General features: G+C 44.3%; 1 protein-coding gene across 3 annotated transcripts in view; it reads left to right on the top strand.

Annotated features, from left to right (window-relative positions):
• LOC307035544 (calpain-5-like) overlaps positions 1–22,419 on the top strand; it is an 84,826-nt gene that overhangs the window by 45,084 nt on the left and 17,323 nt on the right. For 2 of the 3 annotated variants that reach the window (XM_079675021.1, XM_079675019.1), the window contains exon 9: positions 10,840–10,962. The exons of the other annotated variant lie outside the window; for it this stretch is intronic. In XM_079675021.1, the coding sequence (XP_079531147.1) occupies positions 10,840–10,962 (123 nt within the window). The remainder of the gene's footprint in view (positions 1–10,839; positions 10,963–22,419) is intronic. 3 annotated transcript variants of the gene reach the window in all.

Genomic DNA, 22,419 nt, shown 5'->3' with positions numbered 1-22,419 from the left:
AAAACAATCAGCCAACTAACTTTTCAATAAATTCTTCATTAACATTTTTAACATTTTTGAGGTCCTTTTAGGGTGGCAGTAAACATACGGCTCTCCAAGGTTAGGACAAAAACATTGAAACACAAAGCTGATATAAAAAAAAGCGTGTGCAGAGATCCTCTTTCTGTGTAAGGGTTTTGGAGGTTTCCAGGGAATGTTTTGCAGAATATGAAACTTTTATTGCCAAAATCTCCCGATAAATACATGTTTGAAGCTTGTAAAGGGAAGATGACAGCTCTCCCTCGCACTAATGCTTTTACGTAGCGATGCTCCCCCCTCCCTCCCGCTGACATTATGAATGTATGGCGTATAGCAGGGGTCGGCAACCTTTTTGATATGAAGTGCCATTTTAAAAATGTTATCAGCGTGCCAACGATCGATAATTATCAACGGGGGGGGTTGAGGAGCTTGATGCTCGTCAACTATCAGCTGGAGGGCGGGGGAGCCTCGCTGCGGGGAAGCAGTGTGTGGACCTGTCAGCGCAACTTACATGATGCCGAATTTAACAAACACATTTAAATAGTTGGTTTAAACGGCATAATAATAAGGACGATCGTCCGTTCTGTGATTCTCCAGAGCACAAATGTTATGATATTAGGGTCATGCAGAGTGAGATGAGATCGCTGTCCCTTTAAGAGAGAGAGAGAGGGGTGCGGCTTGTGCATGTGTGTTTGTGAATGGTAGAGCGACAGTGTATATGTTTCTGAAAGTGAAACGCGAAAGCAGAAAAACAGAGGTCTGTGATGTATTTTGTGAAACAGAAGAACAGCTAAATAAATGCAACGTCCTCCCAAGAAGAGCTCGCCTCTCTCCGGTCATTTAAGCTAAAGTGGGTTATTGAACCTGAAGCATGTTGCTTCTGCCCTCCTCGACTACGGTCTGGGAGCCAACAGGAAAGTTCAACACACAGATGGCCAGTCCGCCCCTTTGTAGCATATTATTTCGATGAGAGATGAGCAGATCGCCACTGGGCTTTCAACTAAATACACAGCCACGCAAAAACTGCGGCATTTGTACAGCTCCTTATGGTTACTGCAATTAGTGAAGTGCTTTCCTTCGTGGTAAAACGATCAGCACTGCACCACAGAGGAAAGCGGCAGAAAGTCAACTGGAGATAAAGAGAGCGGGGCTGCGTTGCGTGCATGGCTTCCTTCTGCAGGTAACGGGGAGACGAGCTCTGGCGGCGGTCTCGCGTTCAGGATCCGAAAATTAATTTAAATATTTTGCACACTTATTCCACTTATTCCTAGTGTGCCACTGGTTATGCCAATGCTGGCACGCGTGCCAGGGGTTGCCGACCCCTGGCGTATAGTAATCATAGATAACACGGCAGGGTCCGTTACAGTTTGTTTTCATCTTATTTCAAATAAACAAAGTCTTGGCTTTCAGAATATTAAACTTGTTTCGGCAAATTCAGATGATAAATACAACTTTGAAGCTTGTAACGGCATAATTACAAGCGGAGAACGGAGTAACTTTACGTCAAAGCAGGCATAACAACAGCCGGTGTTTCTCGTGAGTGTTTTCCCCGGGAAACTAACACAATACACACAAACGCAAAAATACACAAACACACACTCGCGAGCTTCCCCCAGACCATTAATACAAACTAAAATATGTTTCCTCCGTTAGAAAGCTAGGAATATCCTCTTTCCAACAGTGTATAACTCAAAATGTGTCTTCGGGTCAATGTGACTGATTTCGATGGAGCAAGTTTAGGCACGAAAAAAACTACCAGTAGAAATACATTGCTTTTATGTGCTTCATCCTCTGAAAACCACAGGATGGCGACTGTCGCACATACTGACATAGGTACGCTCCTTTTTATTATTGTCACCTGCATAAGCAATAATCCACATCGAGTTCGCTAACGTTACTAGCTTAAACAAACGTAACATGCAACGTTAGCCTAATCCAAAATCCTCTACTACGGCTTACCTTTCATATTGCTCGTCAGCGCAGACTCTCCCATCGCGAATAATTGAAATTCTTTGTGGCAAACTGTGCAGAAGGCGAATCGTTGGGTTGATCCTCGTTTTAGCCACAGCTTGTATTTCTTTTCGGATAGCCAACGCTCGTTAAAACAGCAACCTCCTGGCATACTGTCATTCTCTCATTAGAATGCCCAGGTCACACAAATAAAACACTTGCAGGTCGCGCGCATAGCGTGGGAAGGCCGGAGCGGAGCTGTTTTATGTAGAAGCGAAGCAACTAAGCGCGCTCCGACTTCTTTATTTTCTTTTAATCTAAAAAGCGAACTATTCAGTCAGACAGCAATTTATTGTAAAAGTAAAGCATTTACAATTTCAAGCACTTTATCTCAAATCCAAGCACCATTCCCAAAATTCAAGCACTTTTCAAGTCATGAAAACACCTCGTAAAAATTCAAGCATTTTCAAGGATTTCAAGCACCCGTACGAGCCCTGATAACTTATCCAAGTAGTAACAAAAACACTTCAAAATATTATAATTATGCATTACCATACGAGCAAGAAATAGTAATGTTATCCATAAAATTACACTTAAAGCTGGACAAATGAAAAACTTAACGGCAAACAGGATCATCACAAAACCTTACCTCACCTCAGCCTTTTCTTGAGCGGAGAATCAGCTAGCTTGGTCCTAGACCGTCCTACGCACACGGACGCGTGAGGGGGTGGGCGGAGATAGGTCCTAGACTGATGTCAACTGTCATCATAGACCGTTCGAGCGGTGCATTCCAGGCTCAAATCAAGTGCACCGCTGATTTTTTTTTCCTCCTTCAAAATATGCTGGTGTTGAAGCCGTGTCAGAAAAGAGGCAGACTGCTAAACCACAAAACTTATTCAGAGAGGGCATCAAGGCCACTGTGGCCTTATGGCAGATATCATTTTTAAGGGCACAAGGCCAAAGTGGGCCTTGTGAAATTCCTGCCCTGGTTGTATGTATTGATTTAAATTGACATGCATCCGCTAAGAAAAATAGTCCGTTGTTACCGTTTTTTAAACAGTCTGAATGAAACGGCAGCTCTCAGCTGTGTATTTACACAACTAATGGCCCATCAACCACAGCTCCTCCCCCCCCTCCCCCCCAGATCTTTCTTTTCCAGCAGCTAAATTAACTGTACGTTACTCTGAGTGACCATAGACTGTATGTGACAAGCTTACAGTTAGTGACGTAACAACACCATAAAAGCTGGTGGGTTGAAAGCAATACGGGAGGTAAAAATTACTAGAATAATTGTGATTCATTTATTGTGGCTTTTAGGTTTTTAGGTATGAAATGTTATGTAATTCAGGCTTATAGTTCATCCTTCTCTAAAAGCCTTCAACAATGACAATATTCATAGTAATTTAATAAATCCTTCCAACACACATTGTAAAAAATAGCCTACTTTAAGTTAAGAAATCATTCCAATATGTACATCTTCTGATGTAACAACAATAACATTATAAATAGTAACATAGCTGAACATGGTATTGCACATTTAGCTTTGAGTGTTACTGACCTGAGATGTTTTTATTACATGAATTAAGGTGACTGAGGCTTTTTAACATACAGGGATGCAAACTCATCAGGTATGAAAAAGGTGAAAAGGATCCGAGCCCCCGGCTCCCCCACCCCCGGAATAACAGAGGATTTTAGCAGTCAGAACAACTAAAGCAGCAGTGTTAATAATAACAGAAACGCCAAAGAGTCACATCTAATAGAAATATATATAAAAGCTTTTATTTTAAATTGTGTAGCAGTCAGTTTATAATTTTGGCAGCACTGTATTTTCATGCCTCTGTGCAAGGCTTAGTCTTTCTATCTTTATAGCCACATGGTGTAAAGTAACTAAGTTCATAAACTCAACAAGTACTATACTTGGGCACAATTTTGAGATACTTGTATTTTATTTAAGTATTTCAATGTTTTGCTACTTTGTTCTTCTACTCCACTGCAGTTCAGAGGTACATGGTGTACTTCTACTCCACTACATGTATTGAATATTTTTAGTTATTTTACAGATGTGGATGAATGATGTGAATATAATCAAGTGTTAAATCAGACTTTAGTTCCACCTGGAGCAAATCCACAAGCTACCCTGCAGTATACAAAGTCATTCAAACTAGCTGCACCTTTACCAGCTTTGAGAACACTTTCATGATCAATCATTATAAAACCTATCATATCTATTATTCTGAAATGGACCAATCTGCACAATGACTACTTTTACTGTCGCTACTTTCACTATATTTTGATGATAATACTTTTCTACTTTTACTTGAGGAACATTTTGAATGCAGGACTTTTACTGTAACAGAGTATTCCTACACTCTGGGACTATTACTTTTACTCAAGTACAAGACCTGAGTACTTCTACTTTTACTCTAGTACAAGATCTGTGTGCTTCTACTTTTACTCAAGTACAAGACCTGACTGCTTCTACTTTTACTCAAGTACAAGATTTGAGTAGGCTACTTCTACTTTTACTCTAGTACAAGATCTGTGTGCTTCTACTTTTACTCAAGTACAAGACCTGAGTACTTCTACTTTTACTCAAGTACAAGATCTGAGTACTTCTACTTTTACTCAAGTACAATATATATATACTTATACCACCTCTGTTTATAACCTATGAAAAAAACTATTAGAAATAGAAGGCTAAAGCTAACGTTAGCAGATAGTGACAATGTATGCTAGCTAGCTAGCTCAACAATTCCTTAAATAATATTGCCACAGAAAAACTTTTCAGTTCACATCACGCTCTGCCGCTCCGACAGGGTGCTCTGCTCTGAACACCTGAACGGCCCGTTCTAACAGCTGTTCACCAGCGGTCCAGTCTGTGCCACAGTGACTCCGGACGCACAGTTAATATTAACGAACGCACCCGTAGGTAATGTAGCTGCTGAAGCTAGACCATCATCTCGGAGCAGCAGAGCCTTATTATACATCCATGAGCAGAGCCGACAGGCAGGAAGACTCGAGCACACAGCTCGTAATTCATTATAATATATAAAAAAAGAACACCATGCGTGTCATGATGGCACATAACAGCTCACGGCCGCAGATTACTCCGGGTCCCATACCCCAAAAATATTTTTATTGCAGATCTACATGAATCACACAAACGACTTATTTTGGATTCAAAACGGCGAATTTCGCCGAAAGGTGACAAGTTTGCATCACTGAACATAGACAGAGCACAACTGAAACATAACATCTGAGATGTAACAACATAATACACTTTTTGGGGATGCTTGGAATGTGAGGAGTGAGGGACACGGCTTAGAACGGGCGTGTCGCCTGGCAGGACAGGAGAGTGTGTGCACCAGTCTGCCTTGATCTATGAATTCATGTCCGTGACACTCACTGCTGCCCACAGCTGTTTTATAGAAGGAAATTCCTTCACTTCATGAAAGTGTTTTAATCACACACACCTCTACACACACATGACGGGTGTTATTTTCCCCATAAGGAACAAGTCGCTGCAAATTATCCCGCTTATTACACGGCCACATTCTCAACAAAGTAACGACATGACTCCCAATATTAATTGAAATGCTTTTATGGATTTAGAAAATGTTTTTATTGATTTAAAAAATAGTTGTATGTATTGATTTAAAAAATAGTTATATTGATTTAAAAATGTTCATGCATCCTCTAAGAAAAATAGTCCGTTGTTACCGTTTTTTAACAGTCTGAATGAAACGGCAGCTCTCAGCTGTGTATTTACACAACTAATGGCCCATCAACCACAGCTCTCTCTCCCCCCCTCCCCCCTTGATCTTTCTTCTCCAGCAGCTAAATTAATTCTAGGTTACTCTGAGTGACAAGCTTACAGTTAGACACAACACTGCCATTGCAAGTGACCCTCAGTTAGTTGACTTTTATGTTCAACTGCTAAATTCGTTACTGATAAAAAAGGGCTTCTACTGTACCTAATTACCTTAACACTAGAACCGCCAGAGGTTTTTGTATAGGCCTACCTAAACCCGTCAAATCCCGCTATTAGAATGCAATTTTTAACAACATAGGGTGCTACATAACACACTTTCAGGAAAAGTCACGGACTGGGAGACTTTAATATTTTATTGAAAAATAGTTGCACACACAAAACACACATCACACAAATTGACCCGATTGGCGGTTGTAGTGTTAAATAAAATCACTAATTAATTAAACCAGTTCAATACGCATTATTCTTATTCTTATCATTCTTTATGAGCGCAGAAATAGTCTTAAAATCAGATCTGTTTTTTAAATGAAATCTGACGGCAGGCAGTTAGCTCTGATCACCTATGATAAATGCGCCGCACCTAATCGCTGGCCATTCAGCCACAGACACTGTTCGAAATGGGGGGGAGCTAGGGGGAGCTTGGCTCCCCCGAAGAGGGAGGGAGCTCCCCTGGAGGCTGACTTTGAGATAAATAGGGGGAGCCCAAAACAATCGTGCATATTTGTGTCACACAGATTAGAAATGTTGAGTTTCTGTAAATAACAGTTCTTGAAATAAATAATAGTTATTGTTCATTACAGTTTCTGAATATTTGTTTTATATTTGTGAATATGTCTGGGTGTTGCCATCTGTACGTGGCGGCGTTGCATTCTTACTTACGTTGCTATGGTTATGGCGGTGATGCCGGCGCGGTATTTGAAATGTTCATATTGATATTGTTTTAACTCTGGCTTTGTAATAAAAAATATGGCAAAACGAAAACAGCCAAGCGTCACAGCTTTTGGATTCACAAGCAAAGAAGCGAAGGAGTCTAAAAATGACAACGTGAACGGAAAACAACTTTTAGTTGGCTGGCTGTAAGCGGCGTTAGGGTCGAGCTTGACAGCTCCACACCGAGGGAGAGGCCTGCCGATGCGGAGCCTGAAGAGGCTTCAACAACGGCCACATCCGCCGGCATAGTGACACCGTCTGTATTAGTAGAAGAGTGTTTTTATAGCAATTGATCGCATCCGCGCTGCTGCGCCAGTCAACAGAGCGTGCGTGTGACATATTTAGTAGCAGGATGTGCTCTGAAAAATAGGGCTCCCCAAAAGCAAATGGGTAATTCGAAAACTGACAGAGCTCCCTCTATACAAATCAAACTGTAGACGGTGTGAAAGCACCTATTGTTTTAAATAATGGTCGGAATGTGACCTGTGAGCCTTCTGAATTACCGTGGGACAGCACATTCGAAACTAAAATGTTCAATCAATAAAGTAACATCTTATCTTAATAATATCTTCATATTAATAATAATAATAAATCATACAGTATGTGTCCGAAAGGAAGCAGGAGGAAGCAAACACAAAAATATACAAAAAATATACTGCATATTAAAGCAAACGATTGTAAAGGTAAAAGTATGAGCATAACAAATAAAGAAGTGTAATGTAAACATTTACATTATAATTATTATGATTTAATATATAAAGACTATATATTATTGAATTACAAGATTAGATATACTTTAGTTGATCTAAAATATTGATGTGTTCAAATGCTCTTCAAAACACAACTGAAAGTCCATGAAACTTGTCTTTCTGTATTTTTGAATGAAGCGCCATCTCCTGGTTAAAACCTCACATTGAAAATCTGGCAACGCCCTCTTGGAAAATAGTGGGAGGGCTTAATATTCCTCTATACTGGTCTTTGGCAGGTCGTAGGCAGGAAGCTGTAAGCTGGAGTCTGAAATTCAGTGCTACATCTGTACGACTCGTTTGATTAAGCCAGTCGTTACAGCAAACAGAATTTCTGTTGTGGAAATCGAGGAATTGTTGAAGCAGCAAGTGAAGCTGGACTTTCCAGAACATCAACACAAGGAGCGTCTAGAAATGTCAAGAGAGGATCACAAGTTCATGGAAAGTGTCTCTAATTCTGTCAAGTTGGTAGAAGGACACTACAGTATTGGGCTGCCATTAAAGGAAAAATGACTTGATTTCCCCAATAATAGACGTGTTGCTGAACAAAGAGCTTTGAACCTAAAAAGAAAAGTCCAACAAAACAACAAATTCTACAGAAGTACAAAGAGTTCATGGCGGATGTTGTTGATAAAGGTTTTGCCATAAGAATGACACTTGAACAAAAAGATAAGGCAAATCAAAGCAAAAGTAGCTGGTATATTCCACACCACGTCGTGTACCATCCAAAAAAGTGTAAACTGAGGGTGGTTTTTGATTGCGGTGCAACTTACCAGGGCACATCTCTGAATGCACGTCTTCTCCAAGGCCCGGATTTAACCAACAGTCTTATTGGTGTCCTTACAAGATTCCGGCAGAAGAACATTGCATTCATGGCAGATATTGAAGCCATGTTCCATCAGGTCAAGGTGCCAGAGGAAGACTCAGATCTTCTCACATTCTTGTGGTGGCCAGATGGAGATCTCAGTAGTGAGCTAGAAGAGTACCAAATGGTTGTACACATCTTTGGAGCAACATCCTCGCCTAGTTGTGCCAACTTTGCCCTACAACAGTGTGTAAGAGACAATGTGGATGACTTTAGCCCAGAGGCAGTCTCTTCGATGCCAAGACATTTTTATGTGGACGATTGCCTAAAATCAATGGAAGACGACAGGAAGGCAGTGATAATCGCTCACAAACTTAAAACCCTGTGCAGTAAGGGTGGTTTCAAGTTAAACAAATGGGTAAGCAACAGCAGAGCTCTACTACAAACAATACCTGAGGGAAGTAGAATAAAGGAAATCCAGGATCTGGATCTGGATAAAACTACTCTACCATTTGAACGAGCTCTCGGAGTTCAGTGGTGCACGGAAACGGACTCATTCCATTTCAAATTCACTCCTCAGGATAAACCACTTACCAGGAGAGGTATTCTGTCAGTCGTGAGCTCTATATTTGATCCGCTGGGTATGTTGTCCCCTGTGATCCTCCCTGCAAAGCAAATCTTGCAAACATTAACAGGAATAAGGCTAGGATGGGATGAAAATAGTCCTGAAGAATGTAAGGAACAGTGGTTGAGCTGGCTACACCACTTGCAATTACTGAGAGACTTCAAAGTCAAAAGATGCATCACACCACTCAACTTTGGAGATCCAGTCTCAGCTCAGCTTCACCACTTTGGAGATGCTAGTGAAAGTGGTTAAGGAACGGTGTCTTACCTTCGCCTAATGAACAAAACAAACGCAGTTCATTGTTCCTTTATCATGGGGAAGGCCAGAGTAGTTCCACTCAAACCTGTGACCATCCCAAGAATGGAGCTTACCGCTGCCACTGTAGCCGTCCGGATGGACCGAATGTTGCAGGAAGAGTTAGAGCTTAAACTCCAGCCATCCGTGTTTTGGACTGACAGCACGTCTGTGCTGAAGTACATACAACATTAAACAACAAGATTCCACACTTTCGTCTCCAACATAGTCACAGTCTCAACTCTGACTCTTGCATTAATGCCATCAGGAGATTCATTGCAAGAAGAGGCTCTGTCAAGGTCATGAGGTCAGACAACGGAACCAACTTGGTTAGAGCTGAACGTGAACGAAAAGAAGCAATACAAAACCACACACAAATTCAGAATAAGCTTCTTAAAGAGGAAATAAACTGGATATTTAACCCACCAGCAGGCTCCCACCACGGAGGAATCTGGGAAAGACAAATCAGAACCGTCAGACGCATTCTCAGTGCCCTCACGCAAGAACAGAAGCTTGACGAGGAAGGACTTGCCACACTTTTCTACGAAGTGGAGGCGATCATAAATTCAGAACGACTGTTTCCAACGACCCTGGAGATTTAGAGCCCCTCACTCCAAATCACCTTTTACTGCTCAAATCAAAACCATTTCTTCCGCCTGGTGTCTTCAATCCGAGCGACTGCCATGGGAAGAGAAGATGGCACCATATTCAGTACATGGCCAACTTATTTTGGAAGCGATGGACCAAAAAATACCTACCGGAACTCCAAATAAGGCAAACGTGGAACAGGGAAAGGAGGAATTTTGCAACTGGGGACATTGTCCTTATCGTCGACGAAAATGCTCCAAGAAATTCCTGGCTCATGGGACGAATAACGCATGTCTTGCCAGACTCGAGGGGTTTTGTACGACAAGTGAAAGTACAGACAAAAACCAGCACACTCCGTCGACCCATCACGAAGCTGGTACTGTTGGTCGAGTCCCAAAACAAGCTCTAGCCCCCTTCCACTCTTACATTTACACACACGGACTCATGTGTTAATACACATTCGCCCCACAAAGGGTCAGAAGCCCTGAAGATGGACACTATATTGCAGTGGACTTCATATGAATTATAGTAGTTAACAAACAAATGTTTTGTATTGGTTCTCCATTGTATGTTTATTAGTAATTGTCATGTGTGATTCCATAACAATTAGGGGCAGAGTGTAGGAGCCAAAATGTTGATTTATTATTTTGATTATTTAATCACTTAATGTATGTAATGGAGTATAATTGATTGGTGTCATTTGATCGGGATCCGCAGCCACGGTGGGGCGGAGCGGCTGATTGGTGCTGCGATTGCCTCGGCTGGTTAAAAGAGTCCTGCTGATTATACTCTGGGTTCTATTTTGGTTGTGAAGCCACACGTTTTTTTGACCGCTGCATTGCACTGCAGAGAAGAGAAGATTTGTTTATTTAAATGATGAAAACTGTTTCAACATCGTCTGGTAAGATACCTTAATGTGTGTGTTTAAAGAAGAGAATGAACAGTGCTGAAATGGAAATGATAACGTGGGAATAAATGTACCAAAACAATATATCTCTGAGTGATGTGTGAGCGCGTCGGCCAGGCGCTAAAACCAAAGAACAGAAAAGAGCTTAAGAAAGGTGGAAAGAAGGCTCTTTTAAACTCTGTGTGTCTGTTCTCTGTGGTGCAGTATGTGGTTGACGTGAAGAAGCCGGAGGACGAGGTGCTGATCTGTCTGCAGCAGAAAGACCGCAGAGCCACGCTGAGAGAGGGCCGCGGCGAAAACATGGCCATCGGTTTTGAATTACACAGGGTGGGTGGGTGTGTGTGTGTGTGTGTGTGTGTGTGTGTGTGTGTGTGTGTGTGTGTGTGTGTGTGTGTGTGTGTGTGTGTGTGTGTGTGTGTGTGTGTGTGTGTGTGTGTGTGTGTGTGTGTGTGTGTGTGTGTGTGTGTGTGTGTGTGTGTGTGTGTGTGTGTGTGTGTGTGTGTGTGTGTGTGTGTGTGTGTGTGTGTGTGTGTGTGTGATCTCAAAATCCTCCAGGACAAAACTTAATCTTATGACTTTTGGGGGCGGGGTTTAATTGCATGGCTGTTGTATTGAATGACATAAACTAAACACTTGACATACAAATACCTATATGAAATAAAACATATTTTGGAAAATGTACTTAAGGAATAATTTTCTTGGTTTGACCTATATGTGATATATTTTCAAATTCTTATTTTATATTTTATGCTGCAAAGTTTAAAATGCACCATTAGATTAAAATGTTTTTTTTCTTGTCAGTTGGTTGGATTTAACACAGCCAATCATAGTTGAGCAAGGTGGGGTCAATCCCAGCAGCACCTCTGGGTTGAGCAATGAAGCTCACAGTGTGTGTCAAAGATTGACATTCATCCAAGGACCCCCCTATTCAAATAACTTGACAGCAGAAATAAAAATGCTAACATGCTGCAGCCTTGTTCGGTCTCTATAGCAAAATTATATTTATGACAACTGTGGGGTTATTATTTACCCACCTGTTTTAATGATATAAGTTGCCATGACTGGTGGGTGGCGTCACTGTGAAGCTTGTGTCGTCCATTATGAATACAATCTATTCTATGTGCATCTCCATCACTGAGGCCGATGGATGCGCTTCTTGATACGTTGCCAACGATACGATACATTAACGATACATTACGATGCAAGATGCAAAATAATGATACAATTCACTATGGTACGACAGAGGATTTTGTTTTATTCCTTATATGCAGCAAATCATACATTAACAAATAGTTCTTCACATATTTGGTTCTCTTCTAGTTTCTTTTAGCTGTTTCTATTTTACCTTAAAAAAAAAACACTTGTATCTTTCACAAACAGGTATTTCATAACTGCTTACAATTGTAAGGAAGACATTTAAACTATTATTGGCAGTCACAGGCTGTTTCTCTTTCTCTTCGACTTCCATGTGTGTTGATTAGGGATCGACCGATATGGCTTTTTCAAGGCCGATACCGATTATTAGTAATCAAGGAGACCGATAACCAATATTTGGAACCGATATACACTTGCAGTAAAATCAGAAAATCTTGGTGTCAAAATGTAGAATGACACAAACTCCAACACAACCTCATTGAAATGCATTTAAGCATATATTATGTTCAATGAACTTTTAAACATCTTAAAACTGGTTTCCTCTCTGTGCCCTTTTCTTTAGTGCAGCCATCTGCAATGAGTTAGAGAGAGACAGAGAGTTAAAAGTGGGGCTGCAGGCTGACATGCTTAACTAACAATAATGCTTAATTTATTATATCAAAAAGTGCCTGTCTTGCATACAATCCCAATAAGCTGCTAGCAACTGCAAAACACTAGTGCTAGCTAATGTTTTGCAAAATATTAAAAGTGAGGCTATTACAGTAGACCTAACATTAGTCTAGTAGCCTCACTTCTAATATTTTTGCTAAACATTTGCTAGATACATGTTGGCTAGCTAATGAGCTTCACATATCAACCTGAAAAGCTGTGAGGCTCCACTCGCAGCCCCCCCCCCCTCCGCACCACAGTTCTATTTCGTACATGGCTTCGCCCTCTAAGGCTATCGCTATTAGGTAATCCCCCTGCGCCCCCGCGCAGCACTGAAACACTTGTAGTCCACGCCCACCCGCAAGGTGGGCCCCACCCTCGGGCTCCCTTCCGGTATAAATAGGAAGGAGGCCCGACAACCTGCTCCCTCTTTTCTTCAGCAAACCACGGCAGTTACTGAAGCACAGAATGAAATTGATCATCATGAGCAACAACTGCGTCCGAGATTGTCCCTCATGTGGCTCAGGATATATCATGAGCTATGACCAGCACGCAATGTGCGAATCCTGCCTGGGGCCAGACCACGCGGATGCGGCTCTCAGCCAGCAGGTCGCTTGCTTACATTGTGCCCGTCTTCCATCAGCCGACAAGAAGCGAAGAGCGGACGCTCTAGCTGCTGCGGCCGAGGAGGACGATTGGCCCGTCCAGGAGCACGTGGACGGCAGCATGTCCCTGGAGCCGAGTGCCGGGCAGGAGTCGGACAACTCCTACCCCGTCTCCCTCCATGGTTAACCGTGCGGTTCTCCCCTCCCTCCTCTCCCCCGGACGGGGGAGACAGAGTCGGAGCAGGGTGCTGGTTTGGCGGCCGAGCATGCGGTCCCCTTCTCCGTTTCCACGGCGCTGCCGGCATTAGGTGGCATCATGGTGGAGCTGCCGGAGATCATCTGCATGGCGGCCTCCTGCAGAGGTCTCCCCGTTCCCCTAGGTCGGGAGAGGGTGGCTCTGGACGACATGGCCGGAGTTTTTTCCCGGGTTCAGAGGGGCAGGAGTGATTCGGTCTGGCCGCGCTTCCCCGCCATTAGGAGGTACCAGAAGGGGGCGGCGGCGAACCCGAGGACCCTGAGGGCTCCGGTGTCCACCTTTGTTCCCTTCACTAAGGTGGAGGGATTCACGGAGGATGGTTTCCAAACCACCCCCTCTCTGGAGCCGAGCCTGACGGCGTTATTTGGGGTTAGGCAGGCCAACATGATCGCCGGACGGCGCCCTACGTTGGCATCCCCCAAGGACCAGTATGTCGCCCGCCATCAGTGTGCTTTTCAGGCTTCGGCGGCGGCGAACAACATCGTTGCTGTCCAACTCGGTGGTGACGCTGGCGGAGCGATCCGCCACCTTGGCACCAGAGGAGGCGGAGGAGATCGGTAAGGCAGCCAGCACGGCGCTCACGCTGTGCGGGTCCGTGGCTGTCTCCCAGGCGAGGATCGCTGCGTGGATGACGCAGATCCAGCTCCACCTCTGGCTGCAGCAGGCGGCTGTCACAGAGCCAGCCAGGAAGGTTTGCCCACAGCAACCGCAGCCGAGGCGTCAGACTCGTCCGTCGGCGGCGGCAGGGGCACCGTCTCGCGTCTCAGCCCCCCCACCAGCGGTGGGTCAACGGGGAGTGAGGTATTCCCGCTCGTCGTCTGCTCCACGAGAGCCTCCGAGGAAGCAGAGCCGGTCTTGACGGGTTGGGGGGGATTGTGAGGAAAATAAAGAAAGCTCATTTTCCAACCTTTTGTCTGAGTCATCAGTATCAAATGTGTCTCACATATCCCCCACCCTGTGAGAACCAGCTGCCTATAACCAATCGGTTAATAGCCAGCAGGGTTCGTTACAAGAGCCTGCAGTTTTTAATCTATCGGTTAATAAGCTGCAGAGCTCTGTAACTAAGCCAGCTGCCTCCAATCTGAGGCAGCAGGGCTCGCTGCAGAGGCCTGCTGGTTTTAACTTTTCGGTTATTAAACCGCAGAGCTCGCGGCATTCCTCTGTCCAAGATACGCCACCTACACACGGTCACAATAAGCCTGTTGTAACGCCTCATGTGGACGTCACTGCACACACCTCCACTCATCCCCTGAGCGTGTACGCGCCTCATGATGAGGGTTGGAGTGAAACGCAGCGTGTGGAGGCTTCCTCACAGCCCTTTCGGTCTAGGCCCACCTTGGGTTGCTTCACGGGCAGCGGCGGCGAGGGCTCTGGCGTGGCTCGTCGTCATGACGACCACAACACATCTCGAGCATGTGCACCCGCTCTCAGAGTGTTTCTCAGAGTGGCAGCACGTGTGTCTGATGGACAGATGGATGAGCAGGCTGATCAGCAGAGGGTACACCCTGCAGTTCGCCTCCCCCCCCCCACAGTTCAATGGGATACAGGAGACACGCCTGTCATCCCGGGAACAGTGTCTTGCGCTCCAGTCAGAGCTACGGGAACTCCTGTTGAAAGAGGCTATTTCCAGGGTTCCTCAAGGGGAAGAAAATCAGGGGTATTACTCCCGCTATTTTCTTATCCCGAAAAAGACAGGGAGAATGAGACCCATACTCGATCTATCAGCTTTCAACGAGGCGATAATGAAAAGGCCTTTTCACATGCTGACATCAAAAGGGTGCTGGAGTGTGTCCACCAGGGAGACTGGTTCACCTCTATAGACCTGAAGGATGCATACTTCCACGTACCCATCATCCCACAACACAGGAAATTCCTGCGGTTTTCATTCCAGGGAATATCGTACCAGTACAACCGTCTGTCGTTCGGTTATTCCCTGGCTCCTCGCACCTTCTCAAAGTGTGTAGAGACGGCGCTGCAGCCGCTACACAGAGGAGGGATGAGAGTACTGTTTTACCTGGACAACCTGCTGCTGATGGCTCGCTCCAGGGAGGAAGTTGCTTTACAGACGGTACAGCTCATATCGCATCTGTCAAAGCTGGGTTTCATAATAAACTGGAAAAATAGCTGTCCTCTTCCCTCCCAGAGTATTATTTACCTGGGTGTGGAATTAAACTCAGCCCGCATGAGAGCGCGACTCTCACGGCAGAGAGTGGAGACACTGACAGCTCTCCTTCGACGCGTCACACCCCGCAGCGTGGTGACAGCCCTCTCCGTGATGCAGCTGCATGGCATGATGGCAGCCGGTCACGTGGTGATTCCCCTGGGTCTCCTTCACATGAGGAGACTCCAGAGGTGGTTTATTCGCCTACGCATCGACCCCGTGCGACAGAAGAGGTGCATGGTGGCCATCCCTCCTTCCGTGGGTTCAGACTTAACCTATTGGAAAAGTCCCCACGTCCTGTCAGCGGGTGTGGCCCTGGGCAGAGTTACGTCACACATCTCGGTGTATACAGACGCATCTCTCTCAGGGTGGGGAGGAACGTGTATGTCGCAGGCAGTGGGGGAACAGTGTCCGGCTCACATGTCCCTCCACATAAACGTGCTGGAATTGCTCTCCGAACGGAGAGTAATTCAGCATTTTGCCCCGTTGCTGCAGAATCATCATGTATTGATTCGCACAGACAACAGACAACAGGCAGCGTACATCAATCGCCAGGGCGGAGTACGCTCAGCGCAGCTTCTTCTTCTCGTTTTCAGTCTTACGCATCCGACCTGGAATACTTTGCAGCCAATCTTATTTGTTACAGTGTACCGTGCACCAGGTTCTTATTCAGAATTCTTATCAGAATTCTCTGAGTTTTTATCAGCTTTGGTACTTAAAACAGATAAATTAATTATCGTAGGTGACTTTAATATTCATGTTGACTGTTGCATTTAACCCTATATTAGATTCTGTTGGTTTCTGTCAGAGTGTAAATAAACCAACCCACTGCTATACAGGACTGTCTCAGAAAATTAGAATATTGTGATAAAGTTCTTTATTTTCTGTAATGCAATTAAAAAAACAAAAATGTCATACATTCTGGATTCATTACAAATCAACTGAAATATTGCAAGCCTTTTATTATTTTAATATTGCTGATTATGGCATACAGCTTAAGAAAACTCAAATATCCTATCTCTAAATATTAGAATATCATGAAAAAGTATACTAGTAGGGTGTTCAACGAATCACTTGAATCGTCTAATTAACTCGAAACACCTGCAAGGGTTTCCTGAGCCTTGAAAAACACTCAGCTTGGTTCAGTAAACTAAATCACAAGTATGGGGAAGACTGCTGATCTGACTGCTGTCCAGAGGACCGTCATTGACACCCTCCATCAGGAGGGTAAGACACAAAAAGAAATTTCTCAAAGAGCAAGCTGTTCACAGAGTGCAGTTTCAAAGCACATCCACAAAAAGTCTGTTGGAAGGGGGAAATGTGGCAGGAAACGCTGCACAACCAAGAGAGATGACCGCAGCCTTAACAGCATTGTGAAGAAGAGTCGCTTCCAGAATTTGGGGGAGCTTCAAAGACAGTGGACTGAAGCTGGAGTCCAGGTATCAAAAGTCACTGTTCACAGACGTGTCCGGGAAATGGGCTACAATAGCCGTATTCCCATGGTCAAGCCACTTCTGAACTCAAGACAACGGAAGAGGCGTCTGACTTGGGCTAAGGAAAAGAAGCACTGGACAGTTGCACAGTGGTCCAAAGTCCTCTTTTCAGACGAAAGCAAGTTTTGTATTTCATTTGGAAGTCAAGGCGCCAGAGTCTGGAGAAAGGCTGGAGAGGAGCAAAATCCAAGTTGCTTGAAATCCAGTGTGAAGTTCCCACAGTCAGCGATGGTTTGGGGAGCCATGTCAGCTGCTGGTGTTGGTCCACTGTGTTTCATCAAGCCCAGAGTAAATGCAGCTGTGTACCAAGAGATTTTAGAGCACTACATGCTTCCGTCTGCTGAAAAGCTCTATGGAGATGAGGAATTCATTTTCCAGCATGATCTGGCACCTGCCCACAGTGCCAAAACCACCAGTAACTGGTGTACTGACCATGGCATTACTGTCCTCGATTGGCCTGCAAATTCCCCTGACCTGAACCCCATAGAGAATATGTGGGGTATTGTGAAGAAGAAGCTGAAAGACACCAGACCCAACAATGCTAATGAGCTAAAGGCCGCTATTGAAGCATCCTGGGCATCCATAACACCTCAGCAATGCCACAGGCTGATTGCCTCCATGCCACGCCGCATTGATGCAGTAATCCGTGCAAAGGGATTCCCAACCAAGTACTGAGTGCATTAATGGACATTTTCAAATGTTTGATTGTGTTTTGCTGTTATAAATCTTTTTTTTTTACTTGGTCTGAGGAACTATTCTAATTTTTTGAGATAGGATTTTTGAGTTTTCTTAAGCTGTATGCCATAATCAGCAATATTAAAATAATAAAAGGCTTGCAATATTTCAGTTGATTTGTAATGAATCCAGAATGTATGACATTTTTGTTTTTTTAATTGCATTACAGAAAATAAAGAACTTTATCACAGTATTCTAATTTTCTGAGACAGTCCTGTAATCACACTCTCGACCTTGTTCTGACTTATGGTATTGAAATTGAGCAACTATTAGTCGAACCGCATAATCCTGCTTTATCCGACCATTTTTTTGTAACTTTTGAAGTACTGTTACTACACTACAAAACATTAGTCAAAAAGTTCCTGCAGCAGAAACCTATCTGTTAGTGCTATAGCCAAATTTAAGGAAGAGATTCCACCAATACTTAACTCGATAGCATGTCTGCATGTAAGGGAGGAAACTTATACAAAATGTACACCACCCCAAATTGATCATGTTGTTGATAGTGCTAAAGATGCGCTGCGAATAAAATTAAACTCTGTTGCTCCTTTGAAAAAGAAGAAAATAAAACAACATAGATTAGCTCCATGGCATAATGCCGAAACCCGCAAAATAAAGCAAAAGTCGAGACAACTTGAAAGGATATGGCGTTCCACTAAACTTGAAGAATCTCGTTTAATTTGGCATATTACTCTCAATGAATATAAGAAAGCACTGCGTAAAGCGAGAGCAGCCTACTACTCTTCATTAATAGATGAGAATAATAATAATGCAAGATTTCTTTTCAGCGCTGTAGCCAGGCTGACAGAGAGCCACAGCTCAACTGAGCCTTCTATTCCCATAGCACTCAGTAGTAATGATTTTATGTGCTTTTTTAACGATAAAATTGTTACTCTTAGAAACAAAATTAATGACATCTTGCCTTTGACCAGTATAGTGTTATCAACAGCTCCCGGAAATGTAAGTTCTAATATTACACTAGATAGTAAACTCGAATGCTTTTCAGCCATAAACCTTGAACAATTAAATTCAATGATTCTCTCTTCTAAACCATCAACGTGTATCTTAGACCCGATTCCAACTAAGCTGTTAAAATAAGTTTTTCCATTAATTAGCACTTCTTTATTAAATATTATGAATATGTCTTTATTATCCGGCTATGTTCCACAATCATTCAAAGTAGCAGTGATAAAACCGCTTCTTAAAAAACACAACCTCGATCCAGAGGTTTTAGCCAACTATAGACCTATTTGTAATCTTCCGTTCCTCTCAAAAATTATTGAGAAAGCAGTCGCAAAACAGCTGTGTGATTAGTTAAAAAACTGATTTATTTGAAGATTTTCAGTCTGGCTTTAGAACACATCATAGCACAGAGACAGCTCTGGTTAAAGTCACAAATGACATTCTAATAGCCTCAGACAAGGGACTTGTCTCTATTCTTGTTTTGCTTGATCTCAGTGCTGCATTTGATACTATCGACCATGATATCCTATTGCAAAGACGAGAGTACTTAGTTGGCATACAGGGAACTGCTTTAGGCTGGTTTAGGTCCTATCTATCTGAACGCTCTCAGTTTGTACGTGTCAACGATGAATCTTCCACGCAAACCAAAGTTAGCCATGGAGTGCCACAGGGCTCAGTGCTCGGACCTATTTTGTTCACATTATATATGCTTCCGTTAGGCAATATTATAAGGAATCATTCTGTAAACTTTCATTGTTATGCGGATGGTACTCAACTATATTTATCAATCAAGCCTGATGAAATTAATCATCTAAATAAAATTCAAGACTGCCTCAAGGACTTAAAAACGTGGATGACCGTACATTTTTTTATGTTAAACACGACCAAAACTGAAGTTATTGTACTTGGCCCAAAGAATCTACGAAACAAATTATCTAAAGATATACTAACTATGGATGGCATTAATTTGGCCTCCAGTGAGACTGTAAGGAATCTTGGTGTTATATTTGATCAGGATATATCCTTTAACGCCCACATAAAATCCATTTCAAGGACCGCCTACTTCCATCTACGTAACATTGCAAAAATCAGGCATATCTTTCCTCAAAACGATGCAGAGAAACTAGTCCATGCATTTGTTACTTCAAGGCTGGATTATTGTGACTCCTTATTATCAGGGTGTACCAAGAAGTCAGTCAAGTCACTTCAGCTGATTCAAAATGCTGCAGCTCGTGTACTAACCAGAGTTAGGAAAAGGGACCACATTACTCCTGTTCTGGCTGCCTTACACTGGCTCCCTATAGAACACAGGATAGAATTTAAAATTCTTCTTCTCGCCTACAAAGCCCTTAATGGGCAGGCGCCATCTTACCTTAAAGAACTCATTATACCCTACTGTCCTACTAGGGCATTGCGTTCCAAGAATGCAGGGTTGTTGGTTGTTCCTAGAGTCTCTAAAAGTACAATGGGAGCCAGAGCCTTTTCTTATCAAGCTGCGCTTTTGTGGAATCAGCTTCCAGTTTGTGTTCGGACGGCAGACACCCTATCCGTTTTTAAGAGTGCGCTTAAGACCTTCCTTTTTGATAAAGCTTATAGTTAGGGCTGATTAGATTCAGCCCCTAGTTTTGCTGATATAGGCTTAGTTTGTCTGGGGACATCTTACTTCTTCCTTCTCTCTGTCTATACCTGTGTACTCTCATGTTCCGATTAACCCAGCTTCCCCAAATTTCTTTCTTTTTGGTGTCTATATACGCCGGGATCTGGAGTCATGGATGATCCTGCGGTCCTGTGTCATGGATCGCGAGTCCTGGATCTTGAGTCGTGGCTGTGGTCCTGGATCATAAGTCCTGGATGGATATCCTCGTGGATTCATCTTCCTATTATACACACATGCATTTCCAAGAATATGGACTACCTATGTTGCAAATGTATTATCTTTTCAATTTACACACGGCATCTATTGCACGTCTGTCCGTCCTGGGAGAGGGATCACTCCTCTGTTGCTCTCCCTGAGGTTTCTCCTATTTTTCCCTTTAAACTGTGGGGTTTTCTCCGGAAGTTTTTCCTTGTACGATGTGAGGGTCTAAGGACCGAGGGTGTCATATTGTCATACTGATATTCTGTACAAACTGTGAAGTCCACTGAGACAAATGTAACATTTGTGATATTGGGCTATATAAATAAACATTGATTGATTGATTGATTGAGCTTCTGAACACAGCCAGGCGGTTGTTGATCTGGGCACGCGCATACTTGCTCTCCATCAGAGCAATGTATGTGCCTGGCGAATTGAACAAAGGGGCAGACCTCATGTCCAGAGGAGGTCCTCGCCAGGAGGACTGGAGCCTCCATCCCGAGCTGATCTCCCAGGTTTGGAGCTGGTTCGGGAGAGCGGAGGTGGATCTATTCGCCGCGCATGGGAACGCGCACTGCGCCCTCTGGTTCTCCCTGACAGCACAGGACCACCCCCCTCTGGGGGTGGACGCGTTCGCACATCGTCCATGGCCCAGGGGACTGTTGTACGCTTTCCCACCAGTCCCGCTGATACCTCGGTTCCTGGACCGAGTGCAGGAGGAGCAGCTGTCAGTGATCCTAATTGCCCCGGAGCGCACGGGCGCTTCCTGGTTTCCATGCCTACAGTGTACGCTGTCAGGCAGGCCGTGGGAAATTCCGTGGCGCGGGGACGCTCTCTCGCAGGTGGAGGGAGCGATCACCAGTCACCCAGTGATAGGCCAGCACTTATGGGCATGGCCCCTGAACGGGAACACTTAGAGGGGTTGGGTCTCTCTCAAGATGTTGTACGTACCATTCAGGGGGCCAGGGCCGCGTCTACCAGAGCGTCCTACACAGCCAAGTGGGCAGCATTCCAGCGTTGGTGTGTAGAAAGAAGCCTGGACCCCATTACGTGCCCCCTGCCTCACGTGCTGTCATTCCTCCAGCTGTTGTTGGACAGGACTTTGGCTTTTAACACAATCAAGGTATATGCAGCTGCCATATCATCTTGTCACGTGGGTTTCGGGGCGGGGACGTTGTTCAGTCACCCCCTGATGAAACGTTTTCTGCGAGGAGTAAGAAGACTCAGACCGGTATCATGCGCACTGGCGCCTCAGTGGGATTTGGCTTTCGTGTTACGAGCACTAAGCAAAGCCCCTTTAGAGCAGGTTCCCCCTAAAATGTTATCAGCCAAAGTAGTACTGCTTTTGGCTCTAACATCAGCGAAAAGGGTGAGTGATTTGTATGCTCTCTCTGTGGCTCCGTCATGCCTCCGTATCCAAGGAGATGGCAGTTCGGCTGTGTTACGCCCTAACCCGGCCTTTATGCCAAAGGTCATCACAAGCTCTTTTAGGTCGAGAGTGATCACCTTGGATGGTTTTTTTCCGCCTCCTCACAGGTCGGAGGAAGAAGCCACATCTCATATCCTCTGTCCGGTGCGCGTGGTGTCCTGCTATGTGGCGCGCACGGCTGCCTGGCGCCGTTCTCAGCGCCTGTTTGTGCACTATAGAGAGCGCTCGATCGGGCAACCTCTGTCTGCACAACGGCTGTCACACTGGCTGTGTGAGGCTGTGAGCGTATGTCTCCTCTGGGGTGGAGCCCCCGGAGAACATCAATGCGCACTCCACCAGAGGAATGTCCTCCTCCACGGCTTTGCACGGAGGAATGTCAGTGGAAGACATTTGCACTGCTGCTTCTTGCTCTTCCCCCTGTTCATTTATTCATTTTTATTTGAGGGATGTCTCCCATTCCTCTCTGACACACCCTGTACTGGTT

The sequence above is a fragment of the Notothenia rossii genome (genome assembly GCF_949606895.1).
Source record: "Notothenia rossii genome assembly, chromosome: 4".
Lineage (NCBI taxonomy): Eukaryota > Metazoa > Chordata > Actinopteri > Perciformes > Nototheniidae > Notothenia > Notothenia rossii.
This window is presented reverse-complemented; position numbering and strand designations above follow the sequence as displayed.